This window comes from Strix uralensis, chromosome 11 (assembly GCF_047716275.1).
Source record: "Strix uralensis isolate ZFMK-TIS-50842 chromosome 11, bStrUra1, whole genome shotgun sequence".
Classification (NCBI taxonomy): Eukaryota; Metazoa; Chordata; class Aves; order Strigiformes; family Strigidae; genus Strix; species Strix uralensis.
The window spans coordinates 25,601,699-25,617,951 of record NC_133982.1 but is presented as its reverse complement, the minus strand read 5'-3'; the positions used below and the strand labels follow the sequence as shown (position 1 = coordinate 25,617,951).

Here is a 16,253-nt window from a genome sequence, read left to right as displayed (position 1 = left end):
GATGGTCCCCATGACAGATGGAATGCCAGAGTCTGCCATGCACTGCTTTTAGTAATCTCTATTACTGTACATATAAAAACTGCACCCCTTAAAGCTGTGTTAGATGAGGAAAGATATTCAAACTGCCATTACAGCACTATAAAAGTGTGTATCCTGCACATTCCTTCACATTTTTGGGCAATATGCCAACAGTGTAAAAAACCAGATCTATGCCTATAGCTTTTTTATCACAAAAAACCTATAAAAATACCTATGCATAATAAAAACTAGGTATTTTCTATAAAAGTACACATTAAATGAGGTAGCCTTACTTTGTCAGGTTATTGATTGGCTGTGGGCTTCACTGATACAATTTTAAGGAAAAAAGTAAAAAAATATTTCTTAGTAAAAAATTTAGTGGTCTTTTACTGAAGTTAATTGATTTTGTAGAACAGCCAAGCTGAAATCAAGGAAAGCTCAGAATACATTAATTTTTCCTGGCAGTCATTATGTTACATTGATATGCAAAAAAGATCTTTTTTAAACACTTGGGTCAAATTTTCCATGCACTCTCACCAGTCACTTTTTAACTTTGTATCTTAAAATCAATTTTGTGAAAGAACATTAACAAACCCCTTAAAAACCACTAGTGTAAAACTTTTCAGCATGTCTGGAAACAACGATTAGTAGAAATATTCACATCCTGCTAAAAGAGAATGATAAAGTATTCAAAGGTACAATAATCAAAACAACAGTAGTACTATCACCCTCACAAAAATTTACTGCTAGGTATTATAAAACATTTCAACAAAACCATACAGAACTATGAAAAAAAATTAAGCAAAAAATGCATAAATTAAACAAAAGTTATAACACCAACTCAACTTTGATTTTGTCTCCATGATCTTCAGTTACCATATCTTATTGAAACAATGATGTTATTACTTGGAAAAGCTAAAATGTAAACTCCATACAGTAAGTGATTTCAACTGAACAGTTACAGAATATATGAGTGCTATCATCATCCATCTTTCTCAAAATCAGGTATTTCCTTCTTTTTTTTTTTTTACTTTCAAGTGTATGTAAAAACTAGCCATGTCGTCTAAAGCTAATATAATTTCAGTTTTCAAATCACAGAAACACAAAGCTTGTATCATTTTTCAGAAAATCATAGAACATATTTTGATCTCCATATTTAATTACAACTATGCTTAATAGTATGACTAAATTAAGCCAGCTACATCTTCACTGGTTCAATAGCTTCAGTCCTGCCAATAAATTCCACTTCAGAAGAGATAAACTGTTCTTTTAGGACTTTCAAGTGGGTCTTCTCTATTAATATTCTTTTCTCCTGCTGTGCATACAAGAAAATAATTTGAACACCAGTCATCAGCACAACACAAAGACGACCGAAGCCAAGCACAGCTATGTGATCAGGGGAGGCTTTTGCCCTGACAGATATCCATTCTTGTTACTGAAGATAATATACCTCATTAGCTGCCTATTCTGGTTTTCACATCAAACACAAAATATTGCTGTTTCCAAATAAGTGAGTGAATTATCTGTTAGCCAAAAGCAAGACCAAACTCTTGGTTTATAGCCATTTACCTTGAGTTCTATTCACTCTATGATACAAAGGCTCTAAGAGGTGAAATAAACTGTGACAGTAACTATTACGTTTACCAGTATTATGTATAGTTTTAGTGTAAGTTAAATTTTGTTTGTTTATTCTTCACATTGGCTACAGAGACACAAATTCCCTAAGGATGTTCTTGAGTTATTTTAACTAGAATAGTCTGAAGGCAAAAATGAACATGGACACCTTAAAATCTAACAGAGAATACAAAGAGGAAGACCTTGACAAACAGCCTCCTCCCCTTCCCAAACAGAAACCTGAACTCCAAAAAGACATTTTGCAATTTGGCAGGAATGTTACGGTATACCGTGTGTGTGTGTGCGTGTGTGTGTGTCCTCTAAGGACCAGCAGACTGAACCCTACACAACAGTACTCCCTGCCTTATTTTAACATGTTTACATAGTACCAGTCAGAACCCGTTAAGTCAATCCCCTTTGTCCCTCTGAAGAATTATGCCAGAATTTTAAAATATGCCTTCTCTTCTTCACTATGGATAAGAGACAATGTGGTGCTGTATCATCACATGCACAAAGTCTTAGTCTAGCAGTAAAACACAATGGAATGATTAGACCATGCAGATTACAGATACGGTAAGGATGTGAACTGGGTAACATATAACCTTTTAGTGGACCTTTAGAATATTATGAACTCAAAGGCAAACAGACCAAACACATTCCAGGAGAAATACATTCAGCTGTGGCTAAAATGAGAGGCTGTCTCATTGCCAGGAAAAGTCCTGCAGTCCCTGCTCCCCAGATGCAGCAGAGCTACCCTTTGAGGCCACTGCAGAAGGAAAGCAGGGCCAGAATGTAGCAGGGCAGCTGTATGACTTCGTACAGGCATGCTGCACCCCCAGACACATGGCCAGCTAGCTGACTCAGCAGCTACTGCAGTCCAAGGACTGAAACAACTTTCAGTTAGGTCACACCTTTAGGCCTACTCACAGGCCTGACATAGATGACACATCCCACCAAGTAGTTTACTACAAAAAAGTTTATTTACTGAATAAGGACTTGAGTACACATCATCTTATGCCATTAGCACCAGGAGTGAGCAAACCTGATTTGACTACCCCTTGAGGGGATATGTCACAGGAAACCAGGAAAAACAGGAATAACTTCAGGGGATTATATTAATATATTACTATTTTAAATAAAATGCAACCTTAATTCAATACATTTATATAAGTCACATTGCATAAATTAAAAGTGATGGTTTCCTTTGATAGAGGAATGTGACAAGAACACTGGATCATAATGCTGATATTGGGTAAAAGCATCTCAAAAATAAAATTAATGCCTTGCTACTTAATGTCATTTTGATTTTTCCATAAAAATGCTAGTTAGGGGAAACTAAAATAAGATGGTAACACTTACAGCACCATAAACCTGTATTGCACAAACCCAAGTCTTGAGTGTCTTTGTTTCAAGGAGTTGCATAAAGCAAGAGAACTAGCAGGCGACAGAGCAATAGCTTTTGACTTTGGGTTGAATATAAGGTAAGAAGGAGAGACGAAGCAAGATAGATCAAACACAATACTGAACTGAGGGCCCAGGTGGTGGCCAGAATAGTCTAGGATCAGAAACAAATCAGTGCAAGCCAAAGACTCTCAACTTCCATGGACTGCCTCTTGGATCTGAGTCACTTCTGGACTGCCTTCAGGACAAAATTACCACCCCGATGTTCCTACATTTTCTTTGCTGAATGCCCATGGCCTATAATCCACCTCACCCTTGCTGTGTCTGCAGACTACAGCATTTCAGGTCACCGCCAACTCAGCAACTTGCTCCCAAATCTGGCTTTTGTACAACTACCCTCTCAGATTTCTCCATCATTTTCTACAAGCACTATTCAGGTACATCCTTCAGCATCTCCTCTTCCAACCTTCTAGAGAAGCTCCCAGACAGACTTTCCCTATCACTTACCTCTTGACCTAACTTGCATTTATACTGACTAGCCGTTCTTTTCCCTCCACTTTTCTACAACCTTCGCACCCACATTAAGCAGTCAAACAAAACTGGCAACCTACTTAGCATATCATTTTACATTAATGACCCACTCATTCCTTTCAAAACAGTTCTGCTAACAGTAAAAATGTGAATTTAGCAATGCTGGACCACAAAATCACCCTTTTTCCTATCACTTCATTCTCTTACCTCTCCCACCCCCCCGTATTCACTGCTCCTGCTTTCCCTTCTCCTGGTGGGATATATCTGACTACTCCAAAACTGGGAAGGGAAGAGCTACAAGGACTAAACTACAGTCTGTAATTTATCTGGTCTGCCAGCAATTGAGTGGCATCATGTGCTCTTAGGCCATCCTAGGGGCTGGGAAGCATTCCCCCCAGTGCTGCAACAACTAGGAGAGCTGAACTCCCTGGCTCAGTCACTCAGTACCCACAGGCAGCTCAGGAGCTTTGCGCCTGGCGACAGGTCAGCGTGGCGGGGTGCACGCGAGCTCAGCCCTTTGGCCACCCCACTTCAATCCCCAGCATTTGGTTGTCATGCACAGGAAGGGCACCTGATCTTTCCCTGTCACGTCAGGATCCATGAAGTTCCCTGCAGATTGTGTTGGGTGTGCAGTTTGCATTTCACATACCCACTGCAGTTTCTAATGATCTTAATCAGCACTTAAGGCACCACATGCAATGTGAATCATCCTGAATTTATCCACTGGCTCAAGATTAATATGGCCACAGCACTTCTTTTCAAGCTGTCTCCTCCTTGATTCAGTCCTACTGCTGTTACCACCTCTACACTTTTGCCTCCTTCTGAAACCTTCAAGTCATTTCTCTCAAACTCCCTCAACCTCCATCCAGATTGTCACCCTGTAGCAACTCCCAGAAAATTAAATTCTTCTTGTCCATCCCATCAATGAAGATCTGTTTCTTTCTCACTACTGCACCTTATAGAGTCTCCAATACATCTCAAATACCAAAGTTGTCATGCGACTTGCATGGACTGTGTAAACACTTTCTAGGAAGAGCTGCAATTCTGAATTTTGGTTGCTCCACCAAGAAACTAAATTTTGCTACAGTAAGATGGAAAGCTAGATGTATGAGTCAACAGCATTAAATTGATCTCATGGATAGAACACCTAAGATGAAGTTAAGAGGAGAATTGAGAGACTTAAAAGAAATTCTCTAAAGAAATGCTGGAGATGCAAGTAGTGATATTAGAAGGGAAGTCAACAGAATTATAAAGCAATTAAAGCAGAAGGAAAAAATATCTTGAGGAAAATTAAAGTTGTATCCAATTGTAGAGCCTTTATAAAGAAAGTCTGAAATAGCAAACTTAATTTTACTCTGTGTACTCAGACACAGGTCTGGAGGCTTGAACTACAGTGATCTACTGCACTGGAACAGATCCGGCTGTTAGATAAACTCAGTCAAAATTTACCACTTGATATTACCATCCATTAGTTTAAAATATTCATCAGAACATGACAGTGTTAATATATTTAAGTATTATGTATTATTTAAGTATTATATATTATTCAGGTATCATTTATTTTCCTTATTCATCTACCATTAATGGATCGGGCATCTGTAACTGATACAGAGACATGAGCAACCTGGTCATAAATATGACTAAACACAGGACAAACACATAAAATATGATACAAAACAAGACAGACTAGCATTGCAACATCAGCCTGAACTCTCAGAGATAATTGCTGTACAAGGAGAACAAGATTTTACTCAGTCCAATGTTTCACTGGACCTTAAGTGGTATTTATCAGAGGCTAGACAAGAGTGTTGAAATTTTTTCAGGGAACATAATACAATAAATAGGAATGAGCATCTTCGCCTTTTAATCCTCCTTAAACCACCCGAGCGACCCCTCATACTTTTTGTATTTTAAAACTCGTATTGTATTTAAAGAAAATGTAACAACTGATTGATTTAAGTTAATGCACCAACTTAGAGACCTTCCTAAACTAACGAGCTGTACGAACACATTACACCAGTCTTTGATGAACATCTATTGCCAAAGCAGCCTCACAGGGCCAAGATGTCCTAATAAGTTACAAACATTGGCACATTGTCTAACAGTTCGACCCACCTTATTAAGAGCTACCTTAGTAATGTGCAAGTTTTCTAATTAATGACTTGGCCAGACAATTCCCAGCTGAAAGAGCTGATGCTATGCATGTATAAACACTCTCACCAAACACCAGCAGCGATTCTACTTCTGCCAATAGATAAGCAATGTTCTGCATTGCTCAAGTCCACTGAGGCATGCCAAACACTTGAATTGGGGGGTGGCGAGTTATTTATGTTCTGCCATTTATCTTCTTCCTCTAAGCTCCCAAGGTAGGTTTCTCTTTCTACATTTGTCGTTGTGTTTTGTTGTTGTTTTGGTTTTACTGTAGGTACTATGCAATGCAGATTTTGGTTAATAAAAATTTGGCATCTGTCTGTGGTTGGTAATTCCATCTTCTCATCCTCTGTGCTTCTGTGTGACGACTTCTACTTGACCTAAAACTGAAACCGTACTTCCATATTAAAACTGGAATATTTTGTTATGTATCTGGAGTTGGAGTATCTTGATACAGAAGTTTTCAGCTGGTTATTAAGTCTTTGGTGGGAAAATTTCTTCTTTATTCCCCATCCGTGCAATAAAAAGTATCTTCTGTATTTGGGATATCATTTGCTCATTAGCACTTTGTCCTTTCATGGAAGTATCTTCCACAACAGAACAGGATACAGCTTCTCCCTGGTGTTTGGTCACCATTTATTATCCAACGAATCTGAGACTAAAGGTGGAGAACAGCTCATGGGCCATGACCTAGAGACAGTTCAATTCAGTAGTTAGGGGAATTTCATGTGAAATTAAGAGTTCTGTAGATAATTTCTTGGCATGGAATCAAATATTCTTTTCTCTTCTCAGTCCCCTTCAGAACAGCTCCCTATATCTGCATCAACCCACTCGCCTTGCTTACAAAGTGTAAATGCTTATTTCCTTCCCTCTCCTGCTTCTCAACATGAAACAATATTACATATAAAATAAGCTTATTGTGCCACAAAACTGCAATCCATTTCAATGTCAATTCCACAAATCTCAAAACTAAAGCTCTCTTAAATCTCTCCAGGTTTGAAATTGAGATCAAGCCAGGGAATGCTTTTGTTGCTGATTTTAAATTGATGTTTTGTATTTCATTTGAAGACTTTTAGCTTTATCTTACACTAAACTCTCTCCGATCTCCTACACTGGCACAGACAGGATAAACTGATTGACACATTGAATAGATAAAAGACAAGCTTTCGCCCCCCTCATAGAACAACAGCAATTTCAACCCTGAAAGAAGCAATGTGGGAGCAGCTTCCCATGCCCCCCCATAATGCCTTTGCCTGCATCTGCTTGCCAAATTCCATCTCTGCATGGAAACTCCTTAGTGGAAGGGCCTGAAGTTTGCATGCTTCCACCTTTCACACTGTGAGTCTCCCCGCAAATTCTTACTCTGATTGAACTGGCTTTTTCCTGGATTGTCTCTGAAAGCCTCTCCCTGTCCAGCCATACTTTAAGATGGCTACAAAGGCAAGGGTAAAAAAAAAAAAAAAAAGGTAATTGATTCTACCATTATTAATGTTCACTGATTTCACCACTGAGCTCTGGGTGACCTACTCTGGCCATCTGTCTCTTCTCACCCTTTTTTTTTTTTGAAAGCTTGCTATGTACAGATAGTACGAGAAAAGGGCTGGGTTTCTACACACCTGCCAAATGCAGGTCCTGTACTTTCAACTGCCAGCACTTCATGTAAAAAGTACTGCACTAAGCTGGGAACAAATAGATTCATTTAACAAACAAGTTCAACACAGGGATAAATCTGTCAACCTTAAATCATCTGCAATCTCTCTCTAATGAGAACATGAGGCTTTAAGACTATGCAGGGTAACTTTCTGCTCAGCTAGTGCTCTAATGGGCTGCAATCTTGGCTCTCACAGCAGAGAATCCCTACAAGGCTGAAAAATGGGTGTGCGTGGGATCTAACACAGAGAGATGTTGAAGATCACTGACACCAGCAAACTTCTATTTTATTTCTTCCATTTATTTTCTTCTGAAAGTTATTTTCCATGCTCCTATTTAATTTATGACTGGTCTGACTAGGTCAAGTTGAAAGAGATTCTATTAATCCCTGAGATGGAAGGATTTATTTTCAGAGAAAAAAAATAATCAGAAGTAAATGATTTCTTTGCTAAAGAGTGTAAGTACACTGAACTGTCATTGTTCTTCTTTGTCTGGGCTTAATTCCACAGGTCACATATCTACTGCATTCAGTACCAACAAGATGGGTCCTGTGCAAAGGAAGGCTTTAATACTCGTCCTACACTTGGTGCTTCTCTGCCAGCATCCCCTTTCATGAATGCCTAGATTAGTACTGACCACAGCCTCCTAACACATTTTTAAATGCCATCATAACAGCACTGGAGGTGTTAAAGCTGCCTACTGCATCACAAAAGTCCACTATAAAGCTTCTCTTTCTCTTCCTCCTGATTGCTTGCTGTTCTTTTACAGAATGCCCTGCATCTTTCACTTGTAAATGATCCATCATCTTTCCCTAAAAAGGCCTGAAGAGCAATCTACTTTGTGATTTTTCAGCCAGCAGATTCATCTCAGTACTTGTTCAATTTTGACAGTTATCCACATGAGTTTGAAGCAGCATATCTTGTTTGTTCAGCACCCCTTTGAAATGATGTTCTTTAGCTGCACTTCGTCTAAACTGGAGATAACAGCACAAACCCTGAGAGAATAAACCCCTCATTAATACTTCAGATCTGTGTCTGAATACACCAAGATTAATACTAAATGAAGCTCATCCTGTAGCCAAGCAAGCATTGGCTTAGCCATCATTCTCACCTAATGTAGCTTTGTTTCAGCTTCTAACAGAAGCACTGCTGATAATTTTGATTATTTACTTTCTCTTCACCTCTCTTCTGAGTTAGCCTGTTCTCAGTCTATTCTCATGCAACAGAGAAACTAAGCATTTCAGAAAGCAGGCTTTCTAGCTGCTTTGAGCATTCTTTCTTTCTCAATTATATTATTTAAATGCAAGTTATTGATCATTATAATACCCTCATAAACCCTAAGATGAGATGTTATTTTACAGATAGCAGCCATGAAAGTATTGCAATAATGAGTAATGTGGCAGGTTTTCATGACACTTTTCTAGATATTCCTGGCTATTACATTCTGTGTTTGATTAACTTAAAGAGAACATGCGTTCAAATTATCACAACAAACACACTTTCTGGGACTTAAAGAGTAGCGCAATTACAAAACCTTCCCTATTTATTCTAGAAAGTACGTTTAGTGCTGCTGCTCGCTAGTTTTTAACTTAACTCCAGAACAGATTCTTCAGACAGCATTCCTTTTCCAACGGCCTGCCTTTTAAGAAGCATTTTTGTTGCCAATTTCTCAGCTTCTATGGCACAGTTAGTAAGTGTTGCTTAAAGTGAGCCTGAAAATACTTCTCTAATATTTACATAGAGAAGTGCACAAAATCATGAAGAATACCACATGCGTGGATAGCTCAGGGCATACACATCTGAAATGCTTTTTATCTTCCCCCATGGTGGACAGCTACTCTTCTCTGCACTATTAAAGCTGCTAACTTTTAGGCCTTTAATTAAAAGAGTCCATTAAAATAGTGCATGCCAACTATATCACAGATATTTCCTCAAACACAGTACAAACACAAACCACTGATAGCACAGAATGAAAAAAGCCTTAGGTGCCTAATGTACTTGGTACCATCTGACCTGATCAAACCTCTGTTACAAGAGTCCTTAGTTAGCTTACTAGTGAAAATACAGATGTAGCTACAGCTGTTCATGCAGTTCTCAAGGAAACTGAATTAAAAGAAAAACTAAAATACACAAGGACTAAAGGAGAGAGCAAAAATATAGTCCCTATGGCAACGTAGCAGTCAAGGATTTGTACAGATATTTAATTGATTTTGAAAAGCAGGGAGTCAGACATCAGTTAGAAGTAGATGTATTTGAGAGCTAAGTAGTGAATTGGTCACCTAACACTCGTTAAACAGGATAACCAAAAGATCTAGAAGAGCTTTCTGTGTCTATGAAGGCACCCGCAGAGATACATTACAAGGAATCAGCAAACTAAACTCACCCATTAAACCTAATATTTATGGAATAATAATAACTGGCTCAAGCTTTATACCTGTTTTTGTCAAAACACCCCCATGGAACTGTAAGTATTTGTTATACCAATGCAACCCACTAGAGGTCAAGTTACATTGAGCAGTTTAAAATATATTTAGTAATAAAGGGCAAGGTCTGGGCCACCATCCTCATATATTACTAGAATCATCTGGGTTGCCACATGTATCAAAGTGACAAGTCCTTTTGAACTTTTGGTTAGAAAAAAAAAACCTCATAATATGATGGCTGCTTTACAGAGTTACAAACCAGATTAAATAATTGTTTCCATAACCCATTAATTAGATGGATTGGATTATTAGATTGGAGAAGTTTTCCTTAATAGAGTACCATGGTATAAAGATTGTTAGCTCAGTTTTAGACCACCTGTTATGATGCTTGAAGACAGTGAAAATGGCAAGCTGAAGTATAAACAAAACCTCAAGACTTTACACCAGTCTTCTATACTATACTGATGACAGAAGAACTTTAATGCAAAGAGATACTTTTGCATCTCTCTGTGTAAAAGAGACTTACTATTACACATCTGATCATACAGAAGAACTTCATCAGAATCTTATAAAACAAACCAGATATAGGTAAATATGTATATAAATATAGGGTGTGTATATATATGTGTGTGTGTGTGTATCTATATATATATGTAAAAACCACCTTGACAAAAATGGAAAAACTCCATGTCTCATCAGAAATCCTATAAGCAGGCTGTGAGTGCAGAAAAAATGCCTTAGGTTAGAATGGTTTCCAAACATTTGATCTTGTGAATGTGTGATGTCCACATACAAATAAAATTTCATTAATGTCTATCCTCTGTGCAATAGCAAGGCTCAGTGTAATAGTGCTGTCAGTCTGCTTTGTAAAGCTTCAATTTAAACTTAATTTACCTATTTCCTACGTCATTCTTTCTTCCACTTGGGAGAAACAGAAATGTTTGCAATAACAGCCTTCTGACTGCTAAACAGTTTATTGGTGCATAGGTAGCCTGTAACTTAAAGCAGCTTTCCAGCAGAAAGCCATTTAAAATTTTACAAGAAATTGTATCAGCCAAGATCACAGAATCACAGAATTGTCTAGGTTGGAAAAGACCTTGAAGATCATCCAGTGCAACCATCAACCCAACATTAACAGTTCCCAACTCCACCAGATCCCTCAGCGCTGGGTCAACCCGACTCTTCAACCCCTCCAGGGATGGGGACTCCACCACCTCCCTGGGCAGCCCATTCCAACACCTGACTACCCGTTCTGGAAAGAAACGCTTCCTAATATCCAGTCTAAACCTTCCCTGGCGCAGCTTGAGGCCATTCCCTCTTGTCCTATCACTTGTTACTTGGTTAAAGAGACTCATCCCCCCCTCTCTGCACCCTCCTGTCAGGGAGTTGTAGAGGGCCATGAGGTCTCCCCTCAGCCTCCTCGTCTCCAGACTAAACCCCCCCAGTTCCCTCAGCCACTCCCCATCACACCTGTGCTCCAGACCCTGCACCAGCTCCGTTGCTCTTCTCTGGACACGCTCGAGTCATTCAATGGCCTTTTTGGAGTGAGGGGCCCAAAATTGAACACAGTAATCGAGGTGTGGCCTCTCCAGTGCCGAGTACAGGGGTAAGATCACTTCCCTGTCCCTGCTGGCCACGCTATTTCTGATACAAGCCAGGATGCCATTGGCCTTCTTGGCCACCTGGGCACACCACTGGCTCATGTTCAGCCGGCTGTCAATCAACACCCCCAGGTCCCTCTCTGACTGGCAGCTCTCCAGCCACTCCTCCCCAAGCCTGTAGTGCTGCTGGGGGTTGTTGTGGCCGAAGTGCAGCACCCGGCATTTGGTCTTATTGAAACTCATGCAGCTGGCCTTTGCCCATTGCTCCAGCCTGTCCAGATCCCTCTGCAGAGCCTCCCTACCCTCGAGCAGATCAACACTCCCACCCAACTGGGTGTCATCTGCAAACTTACTGAGGGTGCACTCGATCCCCTCGTCTAGGTCATCAATAAAGATGATGTCCCAAGACACAGGTAAGAAAGATGAGTGGTGAAAAACTGTGTTTGCTGACCTATTTGTGTGAGGAACCACATAAAAAAAGGCAGTTTTTGCCTTCCACTTCTGTACAGGAAGGAGACCCTTAATGACTAGTCTGCATTGTTTCTACAGTTACCCTCTGGATGCTTCAAAATAAGTTGCAAGTTGTATGCTGTATTTCCTGGATTACCATGAAGAGTTCCAGAATTAGTGTCAGCCTAAAGATCACAGTATATAACCCACAGTCCCTGGATTAAACTGCTTTCGCCTAAGTCTTTCTGCTTCACTAGCTCCAGATGCTTAACTCATCTTCCATTGTGTTTGTAACTAAGATGGCATAAAGAAACTGCACACAGAACAGAACTGTCTTTGGATTATCTACTAAAAGAATCAGTGTTCCCAAAAGACTCAGAATTGTTTTACTAGATCTCACCTCCTCAACCATGTGCTTGACTTTCTTTTGTTGGCAGTGGACCATATCATCCAGATGTTTGATTCGCTCTCTTAGGCTAGCTGCTACCTCCTCCAAATGCTGTGACCTAGCAAAACATGGAAGAATTAAGCATGTAAGTGGGGAGCTATGCAGTATAAGCAAAACAAGAACAACCCCCACAATCCCACCATAAATCAGGAAGACTAGGTCAAGAGATAGGCAGGTCAAATTGCACTGACAGATGTCAATTTGTCCGAAGTACATTTTAATAGTAGTTTTCTACTCAAAGTGGCTGTCTCCACCCCAGTTAACTCACCTTTGTCTTGCATACTGGCATGCTTACTCAGAGACCAAAATGCTGACAATTAAACAATGTGAGAAAGCTCATCTCCTTAAGATGTCTGTTTTTCCTTGAAGTGAAAAGCATTTAGACAACTAGATCTTTATCATCAGAAAGACACATTTATCATGACTTATTACCACCTGCAAACTTTTTGGAAATACATATTAAATTGAAGCCAGGAAGTACATTTCCTGGCATCCTTTTAAAAGCTCTCCTACTACAGGGAAGCCTTGAGTCAAGGATTTGGCAAAGTTGCCAACAGTAGCAGAATGCTAACTGGAATAGTATTAACTCATCAACACTCAGCAGGAATTATGGATGTTTTAAGTTTGTATGTATGACTCTTTAGACAGATCCTGCATTTCTTCAAATCTGTTTAACACAGAAATTGAACACCCACAAGAACTCTTGCCACAAGCTGGTTTGACAGCTTGCCAGAAAAGTACTTTTAGAATATGTAAAGAAACAGGAGGGAAGATTTTTAGTAAGTTTTTGGCATATTGGCCATGGGAGCCTCCACTTTTATCTAAATGTACAATTCTTGAAATTCTTGAAAGCAAGCAATCACTTTCTTAAAAAATAAACTTCTGTACTCCTAGGTTTAAGACTGGACAGAATTTGAGAAGTGGAGGAGAGGAATCAAAAACAAAAAGGCTTTTTTCATCTTGGTCTGTGCACAGCAGAAGAAACTGTCGAAGCTGCAAACAGAACAACCATTCTAAGGCAGAGCAGCAGATGGCAAACTGTATGTCATGATTCTAGTGAATGACTGAATTGTATTCTCTTACCCCCAGAAAGAGTCTCCATTAACAGTGAAGTACTCTACAGAACTGTAACTGCAGCACTTTGACAAGGACTCGAAAAAATCAAGGCATTGCTGCAGGTTTTTCAATCCTGCATATTAAGGTCTCACAAAACCTCAAATTACATTTTGATTGCAATTGTAACACATACTTGGTCTCTCATGGAAAGATTCAGAATTTTAAGCTCCGATAGCAATGGAACAGAGGTCCCTCTTCAGGTGGAGCTCAAGTGTCTGGTTGGGTACAGACAGGTAAAGAGAACTTAAGAACAAACTTCAGCACCAGAACACAGATTCATTGCTGCGTAGATTGCAACTGTGTGCTTGCTTGCATTGCAGAAATTCCTGTCTGAACACTGCCTTCACCCTTTTTACTGCAGCATAACTTTTCATGCTGAGTGGATGGGGCAGGATTCACTGAAGCGAGAAGAGTATCTGTTATCCAGAGGTAAAGGAAGAAAGCAATTATCTTTCATCTCCATATTCTATGTTGTATGCGACATCTGTTCATTTTAAATTATTATTGTAACAGGCTGCTGTGAAGAGCCATTATCACCCTGAAACCGGATAAGCTGGTTACAGATCAATACAACTAGGCAATGAGATGCTCTTGGCAGGGACCTCCTTTTATGTTTATGCTTCTAAAGAACAGTGGGATGCCAAACCTTAAAACTGAATTTCTGGGTGCCACCAGTAGTAATCAAGTACAATTATTCACTCTGTGCTTATAATTCATCTTTACCCACTCAAGTAGTGTCATATAAACCTTTGAGTGGCAGATGCAATTTTCACTCCAATGGCAGTCACGCTATTTCAGTGTTGGATAGATTTCTCTTGAAACTTTGCATCTGGCTTTGCTCGAAGCTTTCTTTTGCCTGGTCATGGTGCTCTGTCAGTCTCAAAGGGTAGTTATGGATGCACATGCCACCTCTGGACAGAAACAGCACATCCAGGTGCCACCACACCACAAGATCTTTTAAGCCTCATGCTTTTGAGAACAACCATTTACAGAGGTCTCACTGCCAATATCACCCTCAGTTTCCCCAAATAACTTCATAGCTTATTTCTGCACTGTGATGCCACATGACAAATTTATTCTGCAGCTCCATTTTGTTCATGTGTATATGCTAACATGCACCACATGTGTAGACCTGTCCCTCCAAGCCTCAAATATATTCCCTGCTTTCCCTCTTTTATACAAAAAAAGACACTTCTGGCAGTTACACACGAAACTCTTGCTCTCCTCAAGAGTTCATTTTTTAATACAGTATACAGAATGTCTTTTCTTTTGAAATTGTGTTGAGCCGTCTAGAAAGAGATAATGAAACTATTCATAGTCAAGATCATACTGTGCTGGATTTGGGAATGCAGATTTAAGAAAAATGCAATCCACAAATACGTGACAGCTTGTTTCGTCTCAAATGTACTCTGCATGTTTGCAAACAACTTTTCAAGAAAGATGCATGAAAGTGGGTTTTGTTGCAAAAATTCACCCTATCACTATTTTATACTGTAAATAAACTTACATTCAGACGGACAATCCCTACCAGACTACAGTTTTAAAATCAGAAAAAGTAAAATTCAGGTGTCTTCAAAAACAAACCAACCCCTAAAGTTTCCTAGCAAAACTAGAAGTTCCACAGAAAAGACATATCTCACCTTTCACTGTCAGAGCTGTTTTCAGATTTTGCTCCAGATATCTGTATTTCATTTAGTTCAAGTTGCTTTTGTAGCTGGTGACGTTCCTAAACAAGAAATGTTATCCTTCAATTCTCCATGTATCAAAATGTAAAGGCTTCACAAAGCAAATTTAATTCCAATTCAAAAGATTATTTGTGAAATTAAAATAGAAACTGATTAAACAAAATTAATGCATTTCCTATAGCTAAGGAGCACAGAACGCATAATAAAATCAAATTCCCAGCTATGCATGGAAATAAGATCAGAGTTTTCAGTTTTCTATTCGAAGATGTACAGTTGTACTTGAAACTGAATATTCTGAATAAAAAGATGTCATCAAAGTCTTTAACTACATAAATGTCAAGTTTTCCATGTTATCCCTCCAAAAAGATCTCTCAATCCAAGACTGAGATAAAAGGTATTGCTCTATTTTCTTCTCCAAAATACTTCTGTTTATTTTTAGGTGTCCACCAGCACGGTGCTCACAAAGATCTATGAGGACTCGGGGACTGAGTCAACACCAATTAACAGAGGAGTCTGCTATCTACTTTAATAGGAATTTAAGATGCATTCAGATGCAGCCAGATAAGAGCAAATTAAATAACCAATATGAAGAAACTCATCAGTACTTAAGAACTCCATTGCAATCCTTTATTCATTGCATAATACAAGTTGTAGACTGAATCCCAGATGAAGTTAATGAAGCTACTAAGGGGGCATATTAAGCTGAATGATTTCTCAGCGTAATCACTAATTCTACTAATAGATTTGCAAGCATTAGAGAAAAGGGGCTCAGTACAAATGCACATTAGACTAACCAGTCAAGCCAACAAAACTGGCTTGTAAAAATCTATTTCTCAGTAACAAATATTTAGTATACTAAATTAAAGCTCATGAAAAAACACTTCACTTGTAAGAACAGAAGATTGTATTCCCTCCATTTACTAGAATGCTCTCTGCTTCTGTATTTTAGATAGCAAAGCACAGTTCTTTAAAGACAATGAGATGCCTGCTATTTAAAGAAATGAGAAATATCAAAGTACATCCGAAAGCATTGGAACCTTTTGAAAGGGCTGCTTTTACACCGTTTAGAGTGACACTATTCAGTCTAAGGACTAAACAATAACATTCATTGTCAGTTAGGTGAATTACACCAGAAAACAAAGAAGAAATTTCACCCTAACTATTTG

The 16,253-nt window shown here is 39.0% G+C and overlaps 1 protein-coding gene across 3 annotated transcripts in view; it reads right to left on the bottom strand.

Annotated features, from left to right (window-relative positions):
- The window catches only part of MYZAP (myocardial zonula adherens protein), a 65,341-nt gene that overhangs the window by 18,215 nt on the left and 30,873 nt on the right, over positions 1-16,253 (bottom strand). For all 3 annotated transcript variants that reach the window (XM_074879986.1, XM_074879984.1, XM_074879987.1), the window contains 2 exons: positions 15,043-15,128; positions 12,239-12,344 (listed from right to left, as the gene is read on the bottom strand). In XM_074879986.1, coding sequence (XP_074736087.1) covers positions 12,239-12,344; positions 15,043-15,128 — 192 coding nt within the window. The remainder of the gene's footprint in view (positions 1-12,238; positions 12,345-15,042; positions 15,129-16,253) is intronic.